Below are 24,471 nucleotides of genomic sequence, written 5' to 3'. Positions count from 1 at the left end.
ACTATAGCAAGACTTTAAACTTTTATTACAAATTATATAATACCGTATCACTCTAAGAACGTGGCAGAGTGTATTTCTTGTGTTTGCCCAGAACCTACAACTCGTCCATTCTCGGCTAAGTAGCCACTCGCTAAAAGGGTAGGCCATATTTCAGGATGAATGAATACGTAATTTTTCTTGTATGACTTTGCCCTTCTCTTGAATAAGGCAAACAAGAGCACTGCACTGTTTAAAGGACAGAGGTATGCTCCGTTCCTGGCTATCCATATTTCTCGGGCAGCTACCAAACAGGGAGGTACTACTGCCTGGGAAGATATTGGAAGCATAATGTGTTGTCTAATGGTAGACCCTGCTGCCATATGGCATCACAAAAATTGTGACCAAGTCCCAGGTTGCTGATCTGACTTTCTGCCTCATTTACACACAATTGCAGGTCTCAATTGTTTCTCTTACTATTGACAACACAACATACATACAATACTGTATATTGTTTCTCACTTTTTATCTTTTTTTGCATTTTTGTATTTCTTTGTGGTTCTTTATTATTATTTTATTTTCATTTTTGTTTTTATTTTATTGTCAATTTAATTTACTATGACTTATATACACAGGGTGACCATACAAAACATGAGGTCAGGTCCATAACATGAGATCCACTAATCCACACACCACCACCACCACCCCAAACATAGGAGGAGCTTATAAAAATGGGCGACGTAACTAGTCATGTTAAGTTGGGTAAAAAATATGGGACCCACTAATCATCTATCCTACATCTACCTCAAATGCTTTCAAAGCATTTTTAACCTTGGGCCATTGACAAATAAATTTATGTAACATTTTATCAGTTTTGTACTGACCATCACTAAGGTTTATGGAATTCATTTCCCTAATCAAACTAGCTTCAACCAGAAGTTCTGTGACACGTGATGTTTTAAACACTTCTAAGCTGTTTTTCCAATCTGTGGGATGATTATTGTTCCATATATGAACGAAAAGTGCACTGCTTTCTGATGTTGTTCTAATATTATACTTATGCTGTTTTAGTCTAAGTTGCAATGCTTTCCCAGTCTGACCTACATGTTTAGTACATGAGTGGATTTTAGATCAAATGGAAAAGCAAGAGAAAAGGCATTAAATTAATTTACAAAGGAAGCAAGCCTCTGCTTCTTTGATCATTTAAATGTTTGGGGCAAGAGAATTTACTTTACTTTCTCCTATTTGCCATTGATTGCCTTGTTAGCCACTTGGGTAGCTTGTTAGGTCTCTGTTATGCACTGTTGGCAAATACTGGATTACTGAGCATGTACTGGTTCCAAGATTGTAAAAATTATCAATAACTTGTAATAAACTAGTGTATTCACTCCCAGTAAACACTACTCCTTGCACTGTCACGATGTTGAAATGCCCTGTAGTTTGAGCTTTTCCCCATCTAGCCATTATATATCTTATTTGTATCACTTATGTTACTTGTATATTATTTGTAATTCGAAACCCATTCCCCAAATATATAACTGTATATTTTCAGCCTTCTGGCTGCCAAGCTCTTTCAATAAACTGTTCATTATTATTATTTATTATTAGATGTATATGTACCTGTGCCAGTTGTAGTATCTTACATGATTTAATGGGAGAATGAGAAGCCACATGCTGACTCTTACTCAGGTGGTTTATTGTTGTTGTTGTCATACCACGTGCCTAACACATTCATGATTACACAGGCCTAAACACATTCTAACTTTGGTAAGAAGTAACATAATGTATATATAATCAATAAAGGCAGCATATAAACATACACATATATAACACCAGTGTTGGTCAAGTCTTGTCTTAAATGATTTCACACTCGGTGCTGTCACAACTCTCTCTGGCAGATTGCTCCAAGAGTACACATCCCTCACCCCGAAAAAATTTGCCCTGACAATTTTTTTAACTTGTGGGTTTTTTAGCCTTACTCTGTGACTTCTAGTGGGGCGGGTATCTGCCTGCTCCAGAAATGGATACTCGACTGAGTACAGTTGTGTCCTCTTTGGTGTTCTATTAGTCGCCCCATGCCCACCTATAAGTATTCTAATCTCTGGGTAACTGAGGTGCCATAGAGCAGGCACCAGTCTGGTGGCCCTCCTTTGGACATACAGTACAGTGGGGTATGCTATAACGAACGGATCCTACTACGAATATTCCTATAACGAACGGTTTTAGCTATAAAATTGAGAATGCTATAACGAACAAAACTCCTACAACGAACATTAAAAAAAATATATATATTTTTTTTTACTAATTTATTGCTTTTTTATTACAAGTATTGATGATATTCTTTATTTCAGGGGTTTAGATGCATATGTATGCACTTTTTTACAATTTTTAAAATTTTATATTATATTTTTCAGTGTTAAGTGGTTGTATTTGGGGGCCTGGAACGGATTAATCCTATAACGAACGAATGCTATAACGAACAAGGTTCTAGAACCAATTAGATTCGTTATAGCATACCCCACTGTATTCAATCAGTTAACAGTCTCTAGCATATCTTGGGACCAGACGGTACTTCAAACGGGAAAGCACCTCACTTTTGAAGAGCATTACGTGGGACAAACCCTCTGGGTATCTGAACAATATTACCGTATATGACCCACTATCTTCGTAACTTGATTCACCTTCTCACAAATCACAATGGTTCAAAAACTTCATTTTCTTGTCAACATACAATACACACCCAATCCCAGGTCCTATTTTCATTTGATATCTGCAAGAATTTGTTCCTCATTAAAAGAATTGCTGCTTTTGAAAAATAAAAACAGTTGTTATTTTATAATTGCTGCATTATTACAAAATTATTATTATTGTATTATATTATTATTATTTTAATTACCGTACTGTTATTAATTTATTATCATTATATTTATTGTTATTTATTATTATTTATTGTTATTCATTGTCTTTGTTATTAATATGCAGTACCTATATATGAAATTATGGTTATTCTGTTACAGGTTGTACCTCTCTAGTCCTGCAACCTCGGGACCTGACCGGTGCCGGACCATGGAAATTTCCGGACCAGGGAAATTCACCCTTTTCCTAGGTAGATAGTGACTTGTGCTTATGCTTGGAAGCACTAGCACCACTTTCTTTGCTTCATGGTCTCTTTGAAGATATATTGAAGGGTTAAATGTTGTACAGTAGGTTCTCAAATTTCGCGAGTTTTTAATTCAACGTTTTTTTTTACACAAAAAAAACACTACACAATTTAAAATTTCGACGGCGGAAACTCGAATTTCGACGGGTTTGAGCGACCCGCCAACGTTCAGACGTGCACAATCGTGTAAACAACATCATTTCTCTTATGTACAAATGATTCATTATTGTTTATTACTGAATGTCTTTTTGATTGAATTAATGTTTATGTGTGCAAAATGAACAATACAGTTCATTAATAATTCGTAGAATATTAAAACACACGAGGAAACGAGACGGCATTGTTTTCGTTAATGTTTACAAAACCAGTGACTGACTGGTTCTACATATAAAACTGAAGAAAATAAGACCCTGGTTGTAGCTGTAGTAAAATTACTGTAAAAAAAAAATTCATATGGTTGTTTTAAGTAATGTTATTTAATGTTAATAAATGGAACAATAAAAGTAGCTAACCATTAATGGTAAAGGAAAAAAAGTGAGATCGCGTATGTAAGTGCGCACATGTGAAGACATATCGTCTTTACTCTACAAAAGAATATAAAAGCAATACTTATTTACTGTTCATATATACTTTAATTATTGTTTCTGAATTTAAAACAAAAATTCTACTCACCAGTGGTAGTAAAGCTGAAAACATAAGGACAGCCAATGTTGTTGTTTTGTGTTTTTACTGGGATGACAAAGTTGCCAAGTCATCAGGTTCAACTCTAGCTGAAGCTGTAGAACATGAAAACTTTTTCTGTGTTGTTTTTATTTAACTTTAACTGTGTTATTTTCGTTGGTTTATTAGGATGTTGCTTTATTACAGGTAGTAATTCGCCAAAAAAGGAGGGTAAATAAGACAAAATTTAGCCAAATGTCGAAAGTACCAGACTCAAATTAATTTTCTCCATGGGCAAACTAAAATCGTTCCGGGCCACGAGAGTTTCCGGACCACAGAATGCCGGACTAGAGAGGTACAACCTGTAATATTAATGTGTACCTGTATATGATATGGTTAGTTTTACATATTATTATTATTGTTGTGTACGGTTATTTTGTATTATATTTTGGATGTTTACTATCCATTACATTTTCTTCCCCAGGATTATCCATTCCTGAAAGATCACAATCGACCATCAGGTGGCATGGTGGTAGATAATGGCCACTCAGTGGTGGTTTGTAAGGACTGCTACTCCTCTCTCAAGAACCAGGTGAGCCTCCTTCCCCTCTTCACCACCTGTGCCCGGACGTGTTTTCCCAAGTCACCCACATCTGGCTGTGTGACTCTCCTTATCCCAATCTTCATTCTTCTTTTTAACATTAATGACATACATGACATATCTTGGCCATATTTTCAGTCTCCTCGTCAAGTTGCTGTTTGCTGCGGGGTTTGCTGAGGTCAGGTAATGGCATCTTCTGATAACACATGGGCTTTGATGTTGCAGGTTCTTCCAATACCTGATATTGATGAAATGTGGTGTAACTTGTCTCACATGTACAGTACATAGAGTTGGAGAGATGGGGAGTGCCAGTGGAGAAGAGACAGTACAACTGGATACAGCGTCCTCCGCCGCCAGATTTCCAACAGGGCACTACAACCAAGCCTAGCCAGGGGCCCACCATGGGCTCTCAGCCCCCGTTGGTGGAGCCCGGCTCATCTAGCCCAGGCTTTCATCCAGGGACTCCCCCAGGGGTCTTGTCCCAGCCAGGAGGTGGGGACAGCCCTAGGGGATCTCAAGGCCCAGTATTGGGCTCTTCCACTGCGGTACGTGTGTCTTGGTTTGTGTGGGCGGCCACCTACTCTCATAACCCATCAGCTCTTGCCACAGCTCCACCTGCTCACTGACTTCAAGTAATGCTGTTTCACAGATGAAGTTTTTCTTTACTTTAAAATATTTGTGGAAGCTGAAATATCAGCAATAAAGCAGAAGCATCACACTCTTGATAATATAAATATTTAATTATAAAATCCTGTAAGACAGCATAATACAGTAGAAAAATGATGAAATTTGTGAACAGTGCTGCTACAACATACTGTAATTTGAAGAATGTTTCAGAATCTTGAATAAAATGTGGAGTTTGATGTTATGAACATGCACTTCATATCAATATTAATTGGTCTTAATATAAGATTCTGTCCAGCACATTGTCTTCAGCTCATGTAACAATCACTACTTATTTTATTTTCAGGTTCTCAATTTCACACTCCCACAGCACTGCTGTCCATAGATCATTCATCATTGGTCATTTATTGTTGCTTGCTATTGTTTACTAGACAACTTCATACCTGACTGAATTTTGGGTATCTTTTATAACTAGTTATAATGGTAAGACATAGTAGCAGTAAGTGAGCAAGTGTCAGGCTTGTGTTCAGTGACCTGGTGTAGCTTGTTTGCATGATCTCATAGCCTTGGCCTGGGTTTTCCATTGGTTTCATTTATTCAAAAGTTAAGTCATTACCAGCCAATGAGGAATATAAAAGTTGGGTTTATTTTCCTCCTTAATGAAATTCTTAATGAATCAGAATAATGTATTTAATAGCCGGTATTTATGTCTTAAAAATCTCTGTGATTTACTCAAAATGAATTCAAGAGAAGGTGGCCATACCCCAAACTTTACATTTTTCCTGGCACGTGGCAAGACAGCCAAGTCACAAGTCTTGACAACATCATCCGGCAAAATGATAGCATCTTTGTGAAGCATGAAGAAAAAACACAAGAATAGATGATGGACAAAGGAGCCAAAGGACCAAGATTTTCAAGTAGGGGACCAAGACTGGCTTCCCTCGACGCTGACAAGAGGTGGAAGTGTTTAGTATTAGCAGCTTCGGTTGTTTCGGGCCACATAGACGATGACTCGAGTCTTTCACATTTTTCTTTACATCTTTCTCTTTCTGCACATCTGATCTGCTCTTTTACTGCATAATGCATGCTTTTACCACCCTTTTCTTATGATGTGTTTTCTTAACTGATCAGCCCATGTAATGCAAATAATTTGAACCAAATACCAAGTACAGTACAATAAAAAAAACAGATTGTTTGTATTACTTTTTCAAATGCCTGTACCCTGTACTAGATGCATACACTGTACAGTACTTTACTATAGTTCTAGGTAATGACAACAACCTTTCAAATTGTTTGCTTTACCCTTTGAAGAATATTTTGTAATTAAATTAATCACATTATAATATTTTTGAAGACACTTAAACCAGATCAAAACACAAGACCAGTTTATTGTTTATCATTGTTCTTCCGTTGAAACTCACACAAAGATTGTTAGTTTTCACTGTTTGGGAAAATAATGGTTTAACATCTGCACAGTATGTAGAAATTAATGGAAACTTCTGGGTGTTTTGGTTTAGATGATTAATTTTGTAACCTAAAGACCCACTTTCATATTTTGTGTCTCTTTCCTCAGGCAGTTGATGGTTCTGGGTCACGATCAGGGGTGGTCAACTTGTGTGAGGATCCCCCATCACCAGCTAGTAGTGCCTTACCCAAGTTGATTGAATCAGTCAGCATCCCTGTAGAGTCAACTGAAACATCTTGTGTGGGAAGTATCCCCTCCTGCCATGCCCCCCTTCAGCTCAAAATTGGTGTCGCCAGGCAGGGGGGCACACAACATAACACCCTCACTAAGCAGCACTCAGTGGCGCCCAGTGAAGGTCTCAACTCTGGCGATGCGAAACAACCAAGACACGCAAGGCAAAAGCTTATCCCAGTTGACCAGTCCTCCAAGAGACTTAATACTGAAAACCTTCATGCAGCAAACCTCTCCAAGGAGCATATCTCCTCCAGCCAAGCCACAACCCACAACCAGCTAAATAATGAAGATAAAGTTGCCCACAAGAAGAGAAAATCTGTAATCAGAGGTATGTTTATTTTTTAGTTTCAGTTTTATAGCTATGAGAAATAATATAAATTATAGTTATCACTTGCCAAGGTTAGAAATAAGTGTATAGGGTGTATGCTATACTTAAACTAAGCTTTATAATACAGTACAGTATAGTATACTGTGCTTATACAGTATTTGAAACACTTAAAACCAGTGTAATGGATCACCCATCTCAGCACCTTGTACCTGGCCTTAATGTTTCCCCTAGCAGTACATATACAGTATGCATGTGAAGTGATCTCCAACCTGCTGCCACACATTGTGCCTCAGTTAACCTAACGCAATCTTATATCATACAATAAGACCTACACTTAATATAACAACTTTATGCTTGTCATGACTGAAACTTTCATATTGTTTGCATTCTTAATAATGGTTCTAATAGTCAATGTAACAAAGTTAAAAGCAGCTCTGCCATCCACCTGACACTGACCAGCTTTCAACCGCCTCAACACGTGTAATTTTACATCCAAGGAGATACTTTTCCTTGGCACTTTACATGCACTAGCAGCATTATAACTTGTGGACATGATGAGTAAAAAATAGTCATAATATAAAATAATTGGCAGGTCAGTAAGAATGTGGTCACAGTATAAGCTCAGCAAAGTTGTACTGTACTGTAAACAGAGCGCTTGGCACTGATTGGATGAGTAAGTAAAAACAATGAGAGCTTCTCTTTGCCTGTTATGAGAGTTCGGATTTCTGACTTTTGACTATTTTTTTTCCTTCAAGCTTTAAGATGCAAGCAAAAGAGCTATAACGAAACAGCACTGTACAAGGTAGTGCTAACCGGGGTGTTACTGTACAGTGAAGCCTCGAAGATCCGGACTCAGAAAACCCGGATTACGGAAGATTCGGACAAAATTTGGGGGTTCCAGGGGCTAAGAAGACTCTCTAAGAAGCATTCCCAAAACAAAGCAAAGATCATCTTAAGCCCATGTAATTAAGATGTCACTGTGTAGGACACAGGTGCCCGAGGCAGGAAACATAAACAGAGTTGTCAATTGTTGTTTGTGGGAATATTATTTCATTCACTCTAGGAATGATACAATGTTTCTTATTATGTTATCGTAGGTAAATGCATGGTTTATATAATTTGTTTATCACTGTGCCCATCACCGTTTTAAAATTAGACTACAAGATAAGTATTTCTCCCATATTTTGATCGTACACATGGCAACGGGAGCAAGTAAGGGGAGTGGGTTAGTGTGCTGTTGTACTATATCTCCTCGCTCCCTCCCATATTTTACTTGATTTATTTTTATTATCACTGTTAATAGTGCTTAATGGTGATTATTCATGGCATCTAAAGCAAGTGGTAGCGTGAAGAGAAAGTATGTACATTTATCTGTTGTGCAGAAACTAGAATTAATACTGTAAAGAAATAGAGTCTGGTGTGTCCGTGGCTCGTGTCTGATGAATACAGCGTGAAGAAACAAACTGTGTCTGACATATGTAAGGCCAAGGATAAACTTATCGCATTTGCAATGTTGATGCCAGTACATTTGCATCTGTTAACATTGCTGGCGGCATTGTAACTTTTTTTTTTTTTTCGGGGATTAGCCCATCCGGGCACAGGTCACTGATCCACATCAGGGCCTGGGGGGCGAAAATGTAATAATAATAATAATTATAAAGAAGCATAAAGAAATACAAAAATGAAAAAAAAGATCAAAAGTGAGAAACAATGTCTGGATGTTGTGTTGTCAATAGTAAGTGAAACAATTGAGACCCTACAATTGTGTGTAAACGAGGCAGAAAGTCAGATCAGCAACCTGAGATTTGGTCACAATTTTTGTGATGCCATATGGCAGCAGGGTCTACCATAGACAACACATTATGCTTCCAATATCTTCCCAGGTGTTAGTACCTCCCTGTTTGGTAGCTACCTAATACCTACTACCTTGTATTTCCAGGTAGATATACATAACTTTCTTCATTTATTTTTACTCAGTTACATGCACACACCATCCTACATATACTGTATACAGGTTGACAATCCCTTATCCGAAATCCTTGGGGCCAGAGGCATTTCGGTTTTCAGAATGGTTAGGGTGTTTTTTTTTTCCTCTCTCTCCTATAAGCCCACCCGGGCATAGATCACTGACCCACATCGGGGCCTGCGGGGGGATATAATAATAATAATACTGTAATAATAATTCATAGTTCTAGGTCGCATTTCTCACTTTTGATCTTTTTTTTCATTCTTGTATTTCTTTATAATTATTATTATTATTATTTTATTACAGTGTTATTGTTATTATTATTAATTTTATTATTATATTTTATTATTATTGTTATCATTATTATTTTATTTTGGTGTACTGTACAGTATTTTAATTAAAAATTTTATTTACTATGAATACAGCTGTAATTATTATTACTATTACATTTTTGCCCCCCAGGCCCCGATGTGAGTCAGTGATTTATGCCCGGGTGGGCTAATCCCTGTTTAAAAAAAATAAATAAATAAAAAATCGCTCCACAAAAAAACTTTCGGTTTTTAGAGCTTTTCGGTTTTTGGAATTTCGGATAAAGGGTTGTCAACCTGTGTTGTGAAAAAAGGAGAGGAAATAATTGTCCCAAGGGCAAACACATTAAGGGAATATACATTTCCTTGCACACAAGTTAGCTGGCTCAGTGGGAGAATGGCGCAGTGTAATGGGGTAGGTAGCGTCACTAGGGAATTGGCGGAGGTAGCGTCCCAGTTGGTCATTGTTGCTATGGTGAAGCAGGGAGTGTATGCAAGTGGCGGCTGTGTTAAACTTTCATTTGGCTTTTATTTACAGGTTTGGTAATACAGTATTTTTTGTCGTAATTTATTTATTGGTATTATTTTTATTTATTCCTCACATTTACTGATACTGTATACTGTATACTGTATACTGTATACTGTATACTGTATATATTATTGTAAGAAAACTATGACTACAGGAGGAAAATACACACAAATGGTTTTTCCTAAATACTCCCTGCTAAAATAGCAGTGCATCTTATATGGTCGTGCTTCTTATGTGCCGTAAAGTACGGTACTGTATTTTTTGTGTTTTTTATATCATCATTTATCATTTTTATACATTTGCCAGAAGATGCGGACAATAATTTTTTTCCGAACAAGTGGTCCCCCCTTTTAGTCCAGATCTTCGAGGTTCACTGTATAGCATATTATGCTCAGTACAATGATCTCCACATTAGCCGGAATAATTGTTGTAGAGTGGTTCCAAGATTGAGAATTTCCAGGTATGGAGACAAGTTTTCTCTTCCCTGTAATTTTTCCAGGTAATGGGGAAAGTTTTCGGAGTCTAAACAACGGAACTTTGCATGGACAGACACAGAGCTGTATTTATTTATGCAAGCACCACTGTACACAAACAATAAAATTATAGGTGGATCCTGGATTTTAACACACTTGAGTTTGGGTAAGTTCTCACCTGCGAGACGATCGGGGTCTGGCCTGTTACTCACCTCACCGCACCTGAATGCACCACATGAGAGATAATTGTACATAATGAGTCATAGGTGAGATTTGTTGCATTAGTATTGTAATTAAATTATTTAAAAACAAGGGCAGGTGTGGGGCCCTGGGGGTCCAAACTGCCCCTTTTCATCAGAAGTTTCCCATACTCTTTGTTTAATGCAGTATTGTACTCAGGCATTTTTAAATACTGTAGTAAAAAGTAAATACTTTTGACCTCAGAATATCTCTCAATATCAAATGCACATGGCTTCAAAATGCCTATGATATTGGTCAAATTTAAAAAAAAAAATATGCTGGGGCTTACAGTGCCCTCCCCAAATCCCTGACCTGGGTGGGCTTGCTGTGCTTGCCATGTTCCCCCACCCACAACTTCTTGGACTGGACCCCCTCCCCCTTTTGATATTCCTAGATCCACCCTTGACAAACAGTGCTATATGAGTAATCACAATAAAATAATTATTTCTATGCGTAGGTGCGAGTAGAACAAAAAAAAATTTTTTATGCTTAATGAAAATTTGTATACATACCTTTGTTATGCCATGTGATTGCAATATAAACCGTATTCCATTATAAAGCATACATACTATATTTAGGAAAAAATAGTTATAGAAGAAAAGTTGTGAACAAATTAATATTTCACTTGGTAATAATTGTGTAAATTTTGTGTAATGATGAGCGCGCACAGGCCGAATACAGATTATTAACTTTTTCCCTCTGGGTGCAAAAGATAGTTGTACATAATGAGTTATGGCACTCGGACTGCATGTTGAAGGGCCATACAAACTATCACTTATTCTAGAAGGGCCAGAGACATTGGGAGAGGCATGAGGTGGCACCACACTATCACCATGTGGTGCAATCTCATTACTGTACACTCTTTATGTTTTCCCACCCCTCCACCCTCCCCAACAGCACAAGACATGAGAAATCAGCACAAGCCACAAGAAAATGTATGAGAAATGGAGTCAATTTTATATCCTGGATCTTTAATGCAAAAGGGAGACTGTCATAGTGACCTTGGAGTGCAGTCTATGTAGTTACTAGATCACGCTGAAATTGCCAAATGTGCATTTGTGTGTGTCTAGCGCAGTGGTTCTCAACCTTTTTCACTCCATTCCCCCCTTGTGGAATTTCAACATCCTCGTGGCCTCCTTCATTTTTCTCCCAGAACAGACAAACAGACAAGTGATAAAGACTAAAGAATTATGATAAAGAAGGACAGATAAATAGAACAAGAGTTAGAATGGCAAACACACACATTCACATACATAACACGCCCATGCACTCACACATAAAGCACACATATCATACACAAAAATGCACACAGGTAAACATTCACACTCAAGCTAGCAAGCTGAAGTGTACTTCCTGTAAGCAAGAACACCCCTCCTTTGACAAGCACTGCCCAACTTGGAAGAATGAGAAGAATAGTGAGTCATACCAATTAAGCACTAAAAATGGTAGGAATATATATGTAAAGAATGAGTATGAACAACAATGGCACCAATAAATAAGGAAATAATTAATAAAGGAAGTGTACAAATATTTCACCCACGTAAAGCAGCGACCACATGAATTATGAAACAAAATAAGGAACACCAATTACGGAGTATATTATGCTCGAGTCAAGCTCAAACACAATACAGTGGAATCTGCATTTACGCGGTCAATTGAACCCGTGGTGGCCCGCGTAAAACAAGAAACGCATAAATGAAATAACAGAACATATGGGATTAATTGAAATAGAGACTGGGCCGACCCCCAAACTCAACTTTTTCCGACACAATACGTACCTTGTAGTCAAAATAACATCTTAATTTTATGATGGTATGCATACACAATTAATAATTAAGAGAAATATCAATAATACAGTGACCCCTCCATTAACGAACTCAATCCGTTCCAGAAGGTCGTTCGTTAACCGAAACCATTGTTTCAATGGGTTTTTGGGTAATTGGTTCCAGCTCACCGAAAATTTCCTAAATTCAACAAAAATGGTAGAAAAGTTCACTTACTTTGAGGTGTGTATGTAGAAGGCTCCTGGAGGAGGATGATGATGATGATGATGGGAATTAGAATGGGGGTGGAGGAGAAGGGAGAAGAGAAGGCATTGGGGTGGAAGAGAAGTCACCCCATGGCACCATTTCATCCATAAAATTTTAGTTCTCTTGGTGTATTTCAAGATTATTTTCTTTATATCAACACGGCACTGCATTATATATTGTCAATATGTAAAATATATTTCAAAATGACCAATAATTTGCTTGGAAACACAGAAAAAAAGCATTTAGTTGAAGTGAGTCTCAAGCAAGATGTTACCTCCAGTGAAAACAGAGAGAGACTAACGCCTGTTTGCTGTGTTAAGAGGCTGGATGCCGCACATTAAACCAGTCACTTTACCTTCAATTATGTTCAATAATTGTTAAAATGACTAAAAAATTGAATATTAAACTTAAAATTATTGAATAATATAAACTTCTTGATATTTACTAAAATAGTAAGGAATTTAAGCCCTAGAACCGATTAATGTATTGGCGGACTGATACTAAAGCTGGTTGCCCGGTCAGTGCAAGCAAAAACATGTTGAGGTTGGTTCGTAAGAACTTCGTTAACCGAATTTTTTTTCGTTAACCGAATTGAAGATCCTTATGGAAGGCAGTTCGTTAATCGAAATTACGTTAACCGAGGTGTTCGTTAAACGAGGGGTCACTGTATTAGGTTTTTTAACACTTACGTTAGTAGAAAAGATGGCTGGGCACACGGGGATGGGAGGTTGGTTCCGAGGCAGAGGGCAGATTATTGGCCTTCACCTGTATCACTTGTATCACTATCCACCACAGAGGCTTGCAGGGCCTCTTTGTCAAACCCCTCAAAGTCCATATCCTCACTATCACTGACTTGGGCCGGCTGTGGTGGGTGGCGGGTGAAGAACTCGGTAATGTTTTGATGACTGGGCGACCATGTGCGCACCCTGCCCGCGCCGCTTCCCGCATAAATGACCAAATTTACCGCATAATTAAAGCATTTCATTCTGGCAAGGCACCGCGTAAATGACCAAACGCGTAAACAAAAGCCGCGTAAATGTAGACTCCACTGTATATGGTTCAGAGACAATACACTCCACTGTTTTCGTGATGGTATCCCAGGCCAGACTGAGATCATTCGGTCCTATCACCACTTGCAAAGGGATGACACATGGACACGTACTGAACAACTCGGTTCAGCAGCTCGGTCCAGCGCCTGTCACACAGACAGGGACTGGACCTGTGAAATCTTAATCTGTAAAAAATACAAAATAAATTAGCACCAGAGTATGTAAATATTAAAATTGTTTTGTCATTATGATTAAACAAAATTACAAAAAAAGAGTGAAAAATTTCTTCTGCCAAGTCAAAATAAGTAATACAAGTTTTGTTTAATTCAGATTCCCAACATTATTTGGAAACGTACAATTTATAACAGCTCACCGTGGCTCCCCTAAATTCTTGCCGTGGCTCCCTTGGGGGCCATGGCCCCCAGGTTGAGAACCACTGGTCTAGCGTTTATACACAAACATAAAATTATTTTATTTTATTTTAAGTTTTTACAACATTCGCAAATTTGCATGTGAAAACTCCAAGATTGTGAAGGGGGTGGATTTTGGGCGAACAAAAAGAAAGTCACAATTTTGGCTCGGAAGAAAGTCGCATTTTATTTAAATAATATTTACATTAAATTAAAGAAACAAAAAGCATTTTAAGGGGGGTTGTTAATTGACTATACTGTACATTAGGGGGCAGTGAAATTTTGCTCAAAGCTGCACTCTTCAGGCATTGTTCCTTATACATATCTAAGACTCCATGCCAAATTTGAAGCTGATATGTCGAGGTTTAGTCTGCCGCATTTTCTACTGAAATTTTTAAATTTACCTACAGTACTAGCCAAACAGCCGCTGTGGCGGTGCAATGTTCTGTTCAGTGTTTATCAACTTTTTTTTTCATATCTCTTATTTCATTTAAGTTGTCTTGTTGCAGATGAGTATGGTGCTATGTCTATATTGATTATCAGCCTTTTCTCATTTCATTTCTCAATGTTGTGTTACTGTACTGTAATGTAGGGGAGACCTGGGTAAGTTGGCGCACTTGAAATTATTCAAATAGTTACCGTTAAGCAGTTCACACCGCAGGATCACCACGTGCTTCCTCAGTCACCCATAAGCAGTCATTCTGAGACAAAAAAGCTGCATTTCAGGTAGAAATGAAAGAGTTGTTTGATATCTGTAGCTGTTATTGTCCCCTTGCCTCCTGTCAGGATGTGAGGTGCATAGTTAAGGAGTGTGACGGATATCACCTGGCATGTAATTGTGTTATAAAAGTTCCCAAACGTGAGGTGCAGTTTCTCCTTGACCAGCGAGGTGATAGGAAGATGAAGATTGCAGGGGTTGACATGAAAGTGACGAAGATGTGGGACAGAGTGACGGCAAGAGAGAAGCATGATGCGGACAGAGTTAGGAGACAGCTTGAGCAAAAACATAGATATCTGGTAGCTGGAGATATTCCTTATGTTGAGGATAATTCAGATGATTCAAGAGATATTCCTCTCGTCAATACTGATGCTGATTTTGTCCCTGATCCAAGGGCTCTGACAGACACCAGTTCACAGAACCGGACAAGACTCCCTACACTGGCTGCCGCTTGTGACCGATACTTGATTAGTGATTATGCTGGAGCTGCCATTGCTACTGCCACCTTAACTGACTATGGCATTATCACAAAGGATGACAAGAGTCAGGTTATTGGACCACATAAGCTGCGGGATGCGAGACAAAAATACCGATTTAAGAGGCAAGAAATTGAGATGGCTAGTTTCGATAATTTGACGTCACTCTATTTTGATGGTAAGAAGACCGCCACTCGTGTGATGATAAAGAATGAGAAGACCGAGAAATGGAGTTCGAGGATGATGGTGAAAGATCATTATGTCATCATGGTTGAGCCTGGCAATGAATATCTCACACATGTGACTCCCAAGACTGGACACGGAAAGCAGATTGCCAAAACTATTCACGAGTTTCTGGTGGAGAAAAATCTAACCCAGCAGCCCATTGTGTGTGTTGGTTGTGATGGAACCAATGTAAATGTAGGATCAGAAAATGGAGTCATTCATCATCTTGAAATGTTACTTGGTCACCCGCTCCATTATTTCATATGTCAGCTTCACGGAAATGAGCTGCCTTTCCGCGCAGTTTTTTATCACTATGATGGTAAACCAAGTGGTCCTGAGCATTGGCGTGGTCCCATTGGAAAGCAGATCAAGGAGTCTTTGTCTGAGCTTCCAGTTGTCGCCTTCCAGCCAGTCAGTTTCCCTGATTTCCCTGTGTTTAATGATGAAGTGGAGAAAGATCTGTCCTGGGATCAGAAATACCTGTATAGGATTTGTAAAGGAGTTATCACAGGTGTTGTTGAAGATGACTTGGCTGCTATTGAGCCAGGTCCTCCCTGTGTGTCAAGGTGGAACACCTTATGGAGTAGAATCCTCAGGCTGTATGTAGCAACATCAAGACCCAGCCATGAGTTGAAAAGAATTGTCATTACAATAATAAAGTTCAGTGCTCCAATGTGGTTTTACATCAAGATACACCCTTACGTAACACACGGCTCAAGGAACGTATTCCAGTCCCTGCTATATATGAAACACCTGAATGGTGAGGAGGAGACGATAGTGAAGAAGGCTGTCCAGAGAAATGCATACTTCGCCCACACAGATCAACTTCTTCTTGGTATGTGTGCAGATGAGGACATGACTGTTAGAGAAAAAGCTGTCTCAATGATAAGAAAAATTAGAGAGGAGAATCAGCAAAAGGAAGAATGCACTGGCAGATCTGAAGAGGAGGAGGAAGATTCTGATGCTGCTGTTGACGAGAATTTGTTAAACTATACTGATGAGGAGGGTAAAGATGGAGATGGGAATGAGGATGTGCCTCCTGTAGTCAACATGAGAAAGGTGGTGACTCCGAAACTAAAGTGGCAAGCAAAAACTATCATTCCATGATTAACTGGAGGAATGAACTCAAGACTGAGCCTCCTTACATTGCTTCTCTGTCAAATCTACAGGTTAATGACATTCTTGAGACACCATTAGTGGTGCCCAAGTGGCCAAACAGCACTCAGGCGGTCGAGAGAGGCATAAAAGTGATGACTGAAGCTTGCACTGAAGTGACGGGATACGAATCGAGAGATGGATATAATAGGCAAAGATTATTGTCTAGGAAAATGATGCCAAGGTTCCGCACAAAAAAGAATTTCAATATGAACTTGTAATGATTTTCTATACGGTGTACCTGTAAAATAACATGTGAATTAAATCGATGTCACCCATGTAAAATTTATCATTATCCTGGAAAACATTAAATGACACCTAATTTTTGGTATACGCTAAAAGCTGACAAAAAGTCGTTCGCGATGCGGCAGGGTAAGTATGCATGAAATGGCATGAAATTTTGCACAGGTGTTTGTTACAGCCATACAAACGATGCCTGAAAAGTGCAGCCTGCAACTCAAATAAAAGTGTTTTTTCCCTGCCCCCTACTGTACATACTTGACTTCCAGAGATTGACAACATATTAGATCTTAGCATCATAGGTATCTATAGAAATCACTTACTATTAAAAATCTTAAACAACAAAGTAATGACACAAAATTTGGTGTAATACTGCCACTTGGTTTTTTCTACACATTTCCACCACACTCTGGTTTTGTGAGTGTTATGCTGGGTATATACATGAACTCGTATCATATTATTTTACAATAATTTCCATGGCAGTAAGCGTTAATAATGTGTACGGTTATAATCTCATGACCTAACACAAGGTATTCACAGTTCCTCTGTGATTTCGACATCAGGACGGTTTGACTAAAGTTGGCAAGTCAGGCCTTACCCCATTTGCCATTAATTGACTTACCATTGACATTATAATTCTAACACACAGGAATTGTCAAAGGCACATGCCAAGGATTCTGTTATTATAGGAGGATGGACCATTACAATGTGCAAAAGCGTTCATCCCCAAATGTGGTTCCGTCAAGCAGCCTTACATGATAATGTATAACACCAGATTATTCAATAAAAACAATTTATTAGTAAACCCTTGATAAATCGGCACCTATGGGGCTCTGGCCTTGCCGAATTATCCCAAATTCTGGAGTATCAAGGCACCCCCCCCCCCTTAACAATAATACAACAATAAAACAATAACTGTCCATATACACTGTAAGGGCTGTAGCGGGGGGCTGCTTCGTCGCCGGGCAGACACGATCCAGCCTTCATCACAGCTGTTACTTCACCCAGCTGTTCTATTCCAATTCTGGTTGTGTACTCCTCGGAGGTTCCTGGGGTTTGTGGGCTGATTCCCCAGTCCTTCACTATTCGACCGCAAACTCCAGTCACCTACTCCAGCTATTGCCACGTGATCACCACTTCCTCCACTCCCTACCCACAGTCCGTGCCCTGGCGTCTCTCTTGTGTGGCAAAACATCGCCCACCAACGCCGGAGCCAAGTGTGGAAGCTGCCCTGGATCTTCCCCCTGAGAGCAGATCACCGTGTTACCAGAACATTCCACCGTGCTGGTTAGGAGGAATATTCATCTGCAGCCATAGGAAATATCTGTACTTTGTTGCATTGATTGTTTTGTTTTAGTAATTGTTTGACTCCAGTGCTGTTTATTTAATATTTGTGTGAGTGCTGTCAGAGTTAAATTTTTGTGTTTATTTTCTTAATAAAGAGATGTCCTCTCTATAATGGTTGTTTATTACCCCTTGGAAACCCATGGTTCTTGACTTTCCTTTGATAAGATGCTGATAAGGCTGGCAAGGGATTTATATCCTACAGGTCAGGCCTTTACATACATTAATCCCTTGTCTAATGCAGGGGTTAGGGTTTTCGAAAACGGCGTGTTGGGCAAACTTAGCTTTTTATGGGGAAAATGAGGTGACGGGATTGTAGCCGCATATGGACTCGTATCACGTGAAATGCATACTGTACCTTTTAAACATTTACATAATGCACAAATAAGATAATAATAAAAGTAATATACCATAACAATTAAAAATATTAATGATAAGCATTATAAAATCATATTACTGTCCTTACCGATCCATGGTTAGATGATTGTAGTGTAACTATGACGATGGTATCGTAGATGTTGTGAAGCCTTCTGATGACAGTGATTCATGAAGAAGACTTCGATGATGATGAAATTGGAATGATTTCTATTTATTAAGCCAATGGATCATCAGGATTATTGGCTTCAGGCTCCAGATCGGCAGATGATGTTGATGGTTGGAGTTCATAGAGTTTTGGCTCGGCAGACGATTTTGATGGTTGGGGTGACCAGAGCCTCGAGAAGAAGTCTGCTATTTTCTGTTGTTTGCTTTTTCTATGAAAATCTTTCAAAATTTCTCTGTATGCCACACAACGATCATCAAGGCCCCTTTTGAACTTTAAACTTCTCTCCATTATTGGTTCTATGTCAAAACATATCTCACAAAGTTCATTTGCTTTCAGGAAGAATTCAGAAGTCACCTTAATTTTTAATTTAGGTTTTACGGGTTCCACTTCAGCATCATCATCATCACCTTTACTGTCATCTGTTATAAGCTCTTGAAGCTCATTTGTTGGTTCTTAAAAATGTGAGTCCAACAGCTCATTCAACTCCCTCTTTCTGCTTGTCGTCAAAACCCTCAACTCCAATTTCCTTTGCTAATTTCGCTATTTTTGTGGTTTCCTTGTCAACCGTTGGAAATCCCATGGAATCGTGAACAATTTCAGGCCAAAGTTGGTGCCAGCAAGTGTTCATGGTGGAAGGCTTCACTTCATCCCAAGATATTTTTATAATGTCAATGCAGCCTTTGATGTTAAATGCCTTCCAGAATTCCATCTGTGTTTCTTATGCACCGGCACCTATTGCTTCAGTTACTCACCAATAGATGTTACTCGTATAATGTGACTTAAATGTCTTGATGACGCCTTGGTTCATTGGTTGCAGAATTGAAGTGGTATTGGGGGGGGCAAGAACATAATACATAATAACGTTGAAGGGATACAATGTTGCTCATTTATACTTATACTCATCATAATCTCCCTCAAAAATTTATCTTTCATCTTTATTCAAGATATCTTCAGGTCATGAGATCCACTAATCCCCCACCCAACAAAGGGTGACTTGACTTTCCATCAGAAGGTCAGTAAGATGAAACCACTAATCCCTCATCCTTCCTCCACCTGACATTGCATCAGGTCATGTCAGTTACATGAGATCCACTAATCCCCCACAGCTCCATGGAAGTGGAAAATATCAGTCTGCTTCGTATAGATTTTTAGTTTTTAAATATTTTTATTTCACCAAACTTTTAGATAAACTATTTTGGATTATTCTAGTAAAGAAATGGAGATTTTAACTTAATTAGAACTGCTTTTACGGACTTCAGTAGTTTCAACTCTTGGAAAACATTCCCTATTACCCAGAAAAGATCTGGGGATGTGGGCTAGTGTCTGTGCAAGATGTCTAGTTTAGACACTCGAAAAATTTTCCCAGTAACTGGAAAATATTCCGGAGATAAGGAATTTTTTCGGGTTTGAGAAAGTCGTCTGGTTCCCAGAAATCTTTCATTTCCGGAAGTGCTCTGCACCAATTGTTCTGGCTAATGGGGATATCACTTACTATTAATAATATTTCAGATTATAAACCAATAAAAATAATAAGTGAAATACTGTACTGTACACGCATTACAATACACTATTGTAAACTAATAATTTTGTACCTGTACTTACAAGAGACTGGAGAAATATGGATATAAAGTGAACCATTTGAAAGTCTAAACCAAGCTGCATAATAATTATATGACCCTAGTACAGGCATTTCCCAATTTATGAAGGTTAGTTTATAAAATATCTGAAGTTACAAAAAATAATGTCCTATGATTCGATTAACTAACAAAAAATCTGAAGTTATGAAAAGAAAAAGTTTTTGTCATTTTTGCATAAGTAATAATGAAAATATGCTAATACAGTATAATGCTTTTTTCTACCAATGTGCTTAATTTTTCACAAACTCATGTCATGATTCTCGAACACTTGCAGTGTTATTAAGTCTGCAAACAAGCTTTCAGTGTGTCATCACTCTCCTACAATTACCAATTAGTATGTAACTTACTCCTCAAACTCATTGGGGACAAGTAGACTTGTATCCCCCAACAGTCACTCAACCAGTTGACTGATTGCCCAAATTCTCCCATTTTCTCTGATGTTATACAGTGGTCCCTCGGTTAACGAACACAATTCGTTCCACAAAGTCATTCGTTAATTGAAAATTTCATTAACCAAATCCATTATTTCAATGGGATATTGGGTAATTGGTTCCAGCTCACGGAAAAGTACATACAAACTAAAAATAAATGCATTAAAGTACACTTACTTTGAGGTGTGCATGTAGAAGGTTCCTGGTTGATGATGATGATGATGGGAATTAGAATGGGGGTGGAGGAGAAGGGAGTAGAGAGAAGAGAGGCATTGGGGTGGAAGAGAAGTCACCCCATGCCGCCATTTCACCCATAAAATTTTAGTTTGCTTGGTGTAATTCAATATTATTTTCTTTAAATCAACACTGCACTGCATTATATATTGTCAATATGTAAAATAAACTTCAGAATGACCAATAATTGTACTGTAAAAACATAAAAATAGTTCAAGAGAGTCTCAAGCAAGAAGCTTCCACCACTGAGCAGGGACACACACTGACGCCATTTTGGGTGAGTCAAGTGGCTGTTTGGCGCGCTAAAAACTAGTTCCCTGTACTTCAATTATGTTAAATAATTGTTAAAATGACTAAAAACTTAAAGACTTGGAAAATTATTGAATAGTACAGCCTTCTTGATATATACTCAAATGGTAACGAATTTAAGCCCTAAAACTGATTACTGTATTGGCGGACTAATACTACAGCTGGTGAGCAGACGAAAGCAGGTGAAAACATGTTGGGAAAAATTCGTAAGGAATTCGTTAACCGAAATTTTTTCGTTAACCGAAGTGAAAAATCTTATGGAAGGTAATTCATTAACCGAAATTTCGTTAACAGAGGGATCACTGTGTGTGTGTGGAGATGCCAGCCAGTACATTACGGGTGTACAGTATTAATTGTTATTATAGCTCTTATTGCATTTTAATATTAAATACTGTACATTACGTTCAACAAAACTACTATTTATTTCTGGGAATATGGAAATGTAATATTTTTGTTGAAATGACGTACGTATTACAGTGGAATGTGGGATAAAATTGTGACGAAAGCAATGACTTTCGCTTTCTTTCGTTCAAAAGATGTTACCGTAATCGCTTTTCGAATGGTTTTCAGTTGTGGGATTATGAGGCTAATGATAGGATAGAATATTATTGTAATACAGTACAACAGTTTTTTAACTGAAAACCATTCGAAAAGCGATTACGGTAAAATCTTTTGAACAACGAAAGAAAGCGAAAGTCATTGTTTTCGTCATGATTTTATCCCACTTTCCACTGTAATATGTATGTCATTTCAGCCAAAATATTACATTTCCATATTTATTTCTGAGAATATATTCTTTCAGTCACAGTTAAGGTAAAATATACTTGTGATGTAATATTTTAATGAAAATACGGTATCGTAGTTTTCTTTTGTTTCAAATTTAATTAACAAAAATTGATGTTTCGAATGTAATGAACAAAAATTTATGTACAGTATCTATAAATAAACTTTAAAAAATGAATACTTTGTTTTACATCGTCCTGTGTATACCATACCATGCATTTGGTTACTTTGGGCTTGCTATGATGACTCAAGAGATCTGCCCTGGCAATTGTACCGACACTCACAGCTGGTGGTGCGTTGGTGCGTCGTTTCCAGTGTTTACTGGTAGTTACTGGTAAATATTTTTCAACCTAACGAAACTATTACAGACCCGTTTAGAGGTCCACCCCCAATTTTTTGCCAAATAATTTGGTCTTAAAAACTCGAACTACACACAGGTATATACGGTAAATAAGGACATAGGGGGGCCAGGGTTTTTTTAGGGGGGGGGGGGGCAGCAAAAGTACAATACACGGATTTTTAACATTCACGGGTATCTCTGTTACCTAACCCCCACGTATGTTAAGGGCCGACTGTATTTACATTCATCTGGTGCCAGTTTAATAAAATATTATCAAATAACCAATTTTCCTGGAAAAAATCCCATACCCAACCCCAGATGAGTTATTGTGTTGTATTAAATTCCTGGTGCTTGTTTACAAAGCAGACCAACTAACCGTTATCAGCAGCCTCCAAGCACTGTTGCCAATGCTCTACTTGTCTTATTCCTCTCTGCTGTCACTGCTCAAGATGGTTGGTTCTTAGCACAACAACTGTCTTCAACAATTAATAAAACAATTACCTTCGGGAACTATCGAAATATTGACCAGACCATGATTAATCAGGAAGTCGATCATTCTTTGAACTGAGTTGACTCCTCTGTTTTGTTCTCTGATGAGATGGTTAAATTACATAATGATATCTTCTAGTTCATTCAGACCGTTACTGTCCCGAGGTCATTAAAAAAATTAGAGTACAAGATGACTCGCCATGGTATGACTCGTCTATAAGTTCTCTTTTTGGGGATTGTAGAAGTGCTGAATTAGAGAAGTATAGGCGGCAAACAGACCATACTTGATTAGAGTATAAATCTGCATGTAGGGCTGTTGTTTGTTCAGTGATGGCACATGGTGATCAGAAAAAAATTTATGCAGTTATGAATGGGTTGTTGGGCCGGGGGTGTGGAACTACTGTGCCTTCTTCCACTTACGATGCTCGGCTTGCCTCAGATTTTTCCATGCTTTTTATGACAAAGATATCATGTATAACAAATAACCTTGGAGGTGTTTCTTTAATTGAGAATTTTTCACTTGAATTTCAACCATGTTATGCAATACACCTTACTCTTTCATCATTTCATTCTTTAGGAGTAAACAATATTCTGCGCTGTATCAAGGACTCAAACGAGACTTTTTGTATTTTTGATCCTGTAACGCGCTTTCGTCCAATGGTTCATCCAGATATTTGTCACATCCTAACTTGGAGTGCTACTCTCATATCTGGGGTGGCTCTTCTTCTGTCCAACTGTTAGATGGGTGAAATCAAAGGCATTTCATCTTATTAACTCTCCTCCTTTAGTTGATAATCTCTCTTCTCTTCGCCACAATGTTGCTTCACTCTCTCTTTTACAGGTACTCTTAACGGGCAATGTTCAGTGGATTTGGCATCCGGTGTACCACCGGCAAGACTGTAGGCTCGTAACACACGTCTTGCCCGCGGTGCCCACCATTTCTCTGTGGATGTCGGTCACACGAGAATAGCCCGTTATAGTACCTCCTTCTTTCCTCACACAGCCAAACTGTGGAATGCTCTGCCTTCTTCTGTGTTTCCATGCTCTTACAATCTATCTCACTTCAAAAAACTGGTCTTCTGGCATTTTTGTGGTGTAGATTAATACTGTACAATCTTTTTCTCTTCTTTTTTCATTTCTCTTTACTCTTGTTTTTTCGCCCTCTTGGCCCTGTTGTGGGTCGATGACTTGTGCCCAGGTAGGCTGTTCCCCGTAAAAAAAAAAGTTCCTGTAAATTCAGTTGCCACTGAAGATGCCTTGAATAAAGACGAAAGCTAAGGTGCTCCAGTGTAGTTAGTTGATCATCGAGAGGTAGCAGTGAACAACACACGCAGTGACAGCAGGACACAGACTGAGCAGATGTAAACAAATCTGGTGCGTCAAGCGACGTGTGGCACATTTGGTGCAGAATTTAACGAAATCATGCTCAATTTAGTGAAATAGTTTGGTAAATTGAGCGAAAGTAACGGAAATTCCATTTAACGGAAAGTTAA

The 24,471-nt window shown here is 38.4% G+C and overlaps 1 protein-coding gene across 8 annotated transcripts in view; it reads left to right on the top strand.

Moving 5' to 3' along the window:
* LOC121873537 overlaps positions 1–24,471 on the top strand; it is a 139,898-nt gene that overhangs the window by 91,527 nt on the left and 23,900 nt on the right. For 5 of the 8 annotated variants that reach the window (XM_042377163.1, XM_042377161.1, XM_042377164.1 and 2 more), the window contains exons 3-5: positions 4,281–4,388; positions 4,679–4,942; positions 6,595–7,048. In XM_042377163.1, coding sequence (XP_042233097.1) covers positions 4,281–4,388; positions 4,679–4,942; positions 6,595–7,048 — 826 coding nt within the window. Of the gene's footprint in view, positions 1–4,280; positions 4,389–4,678; positions 4,943–6,594; positions 7,049–7,803; positions 8,640–18,026; positions 20,926–24,471 lie in introns of those variants that run through there. The other 3 variants (XM_042377166.1, XM_042377159.1, XM_042377167.1) reach the window with 3 other exon arrangements.

The sequence above is a fragment of the Homarus americanus genome, unplaced genomic scaffold (assembly GCF_018991925.1).
Source record: "Homarus americanus isolate GMGI-L3 unplaced genomic scaffold, GMGI_Hamer_2.0 scaffold30858, whole genome shotgun sequence".
In the NCBI taxonomy this organism is placed as follows: Eukaryota; Metazoa; Arthropoda; class Malacostraca; order Decapoda; family Nephropidae; genus Homarus; species Homarus americanus.
The sequence above is the reverse complement of the archived record's forward strand: the minus strand, read 5'-3'. Positions and strand labels throughout refer to the sequence as shown.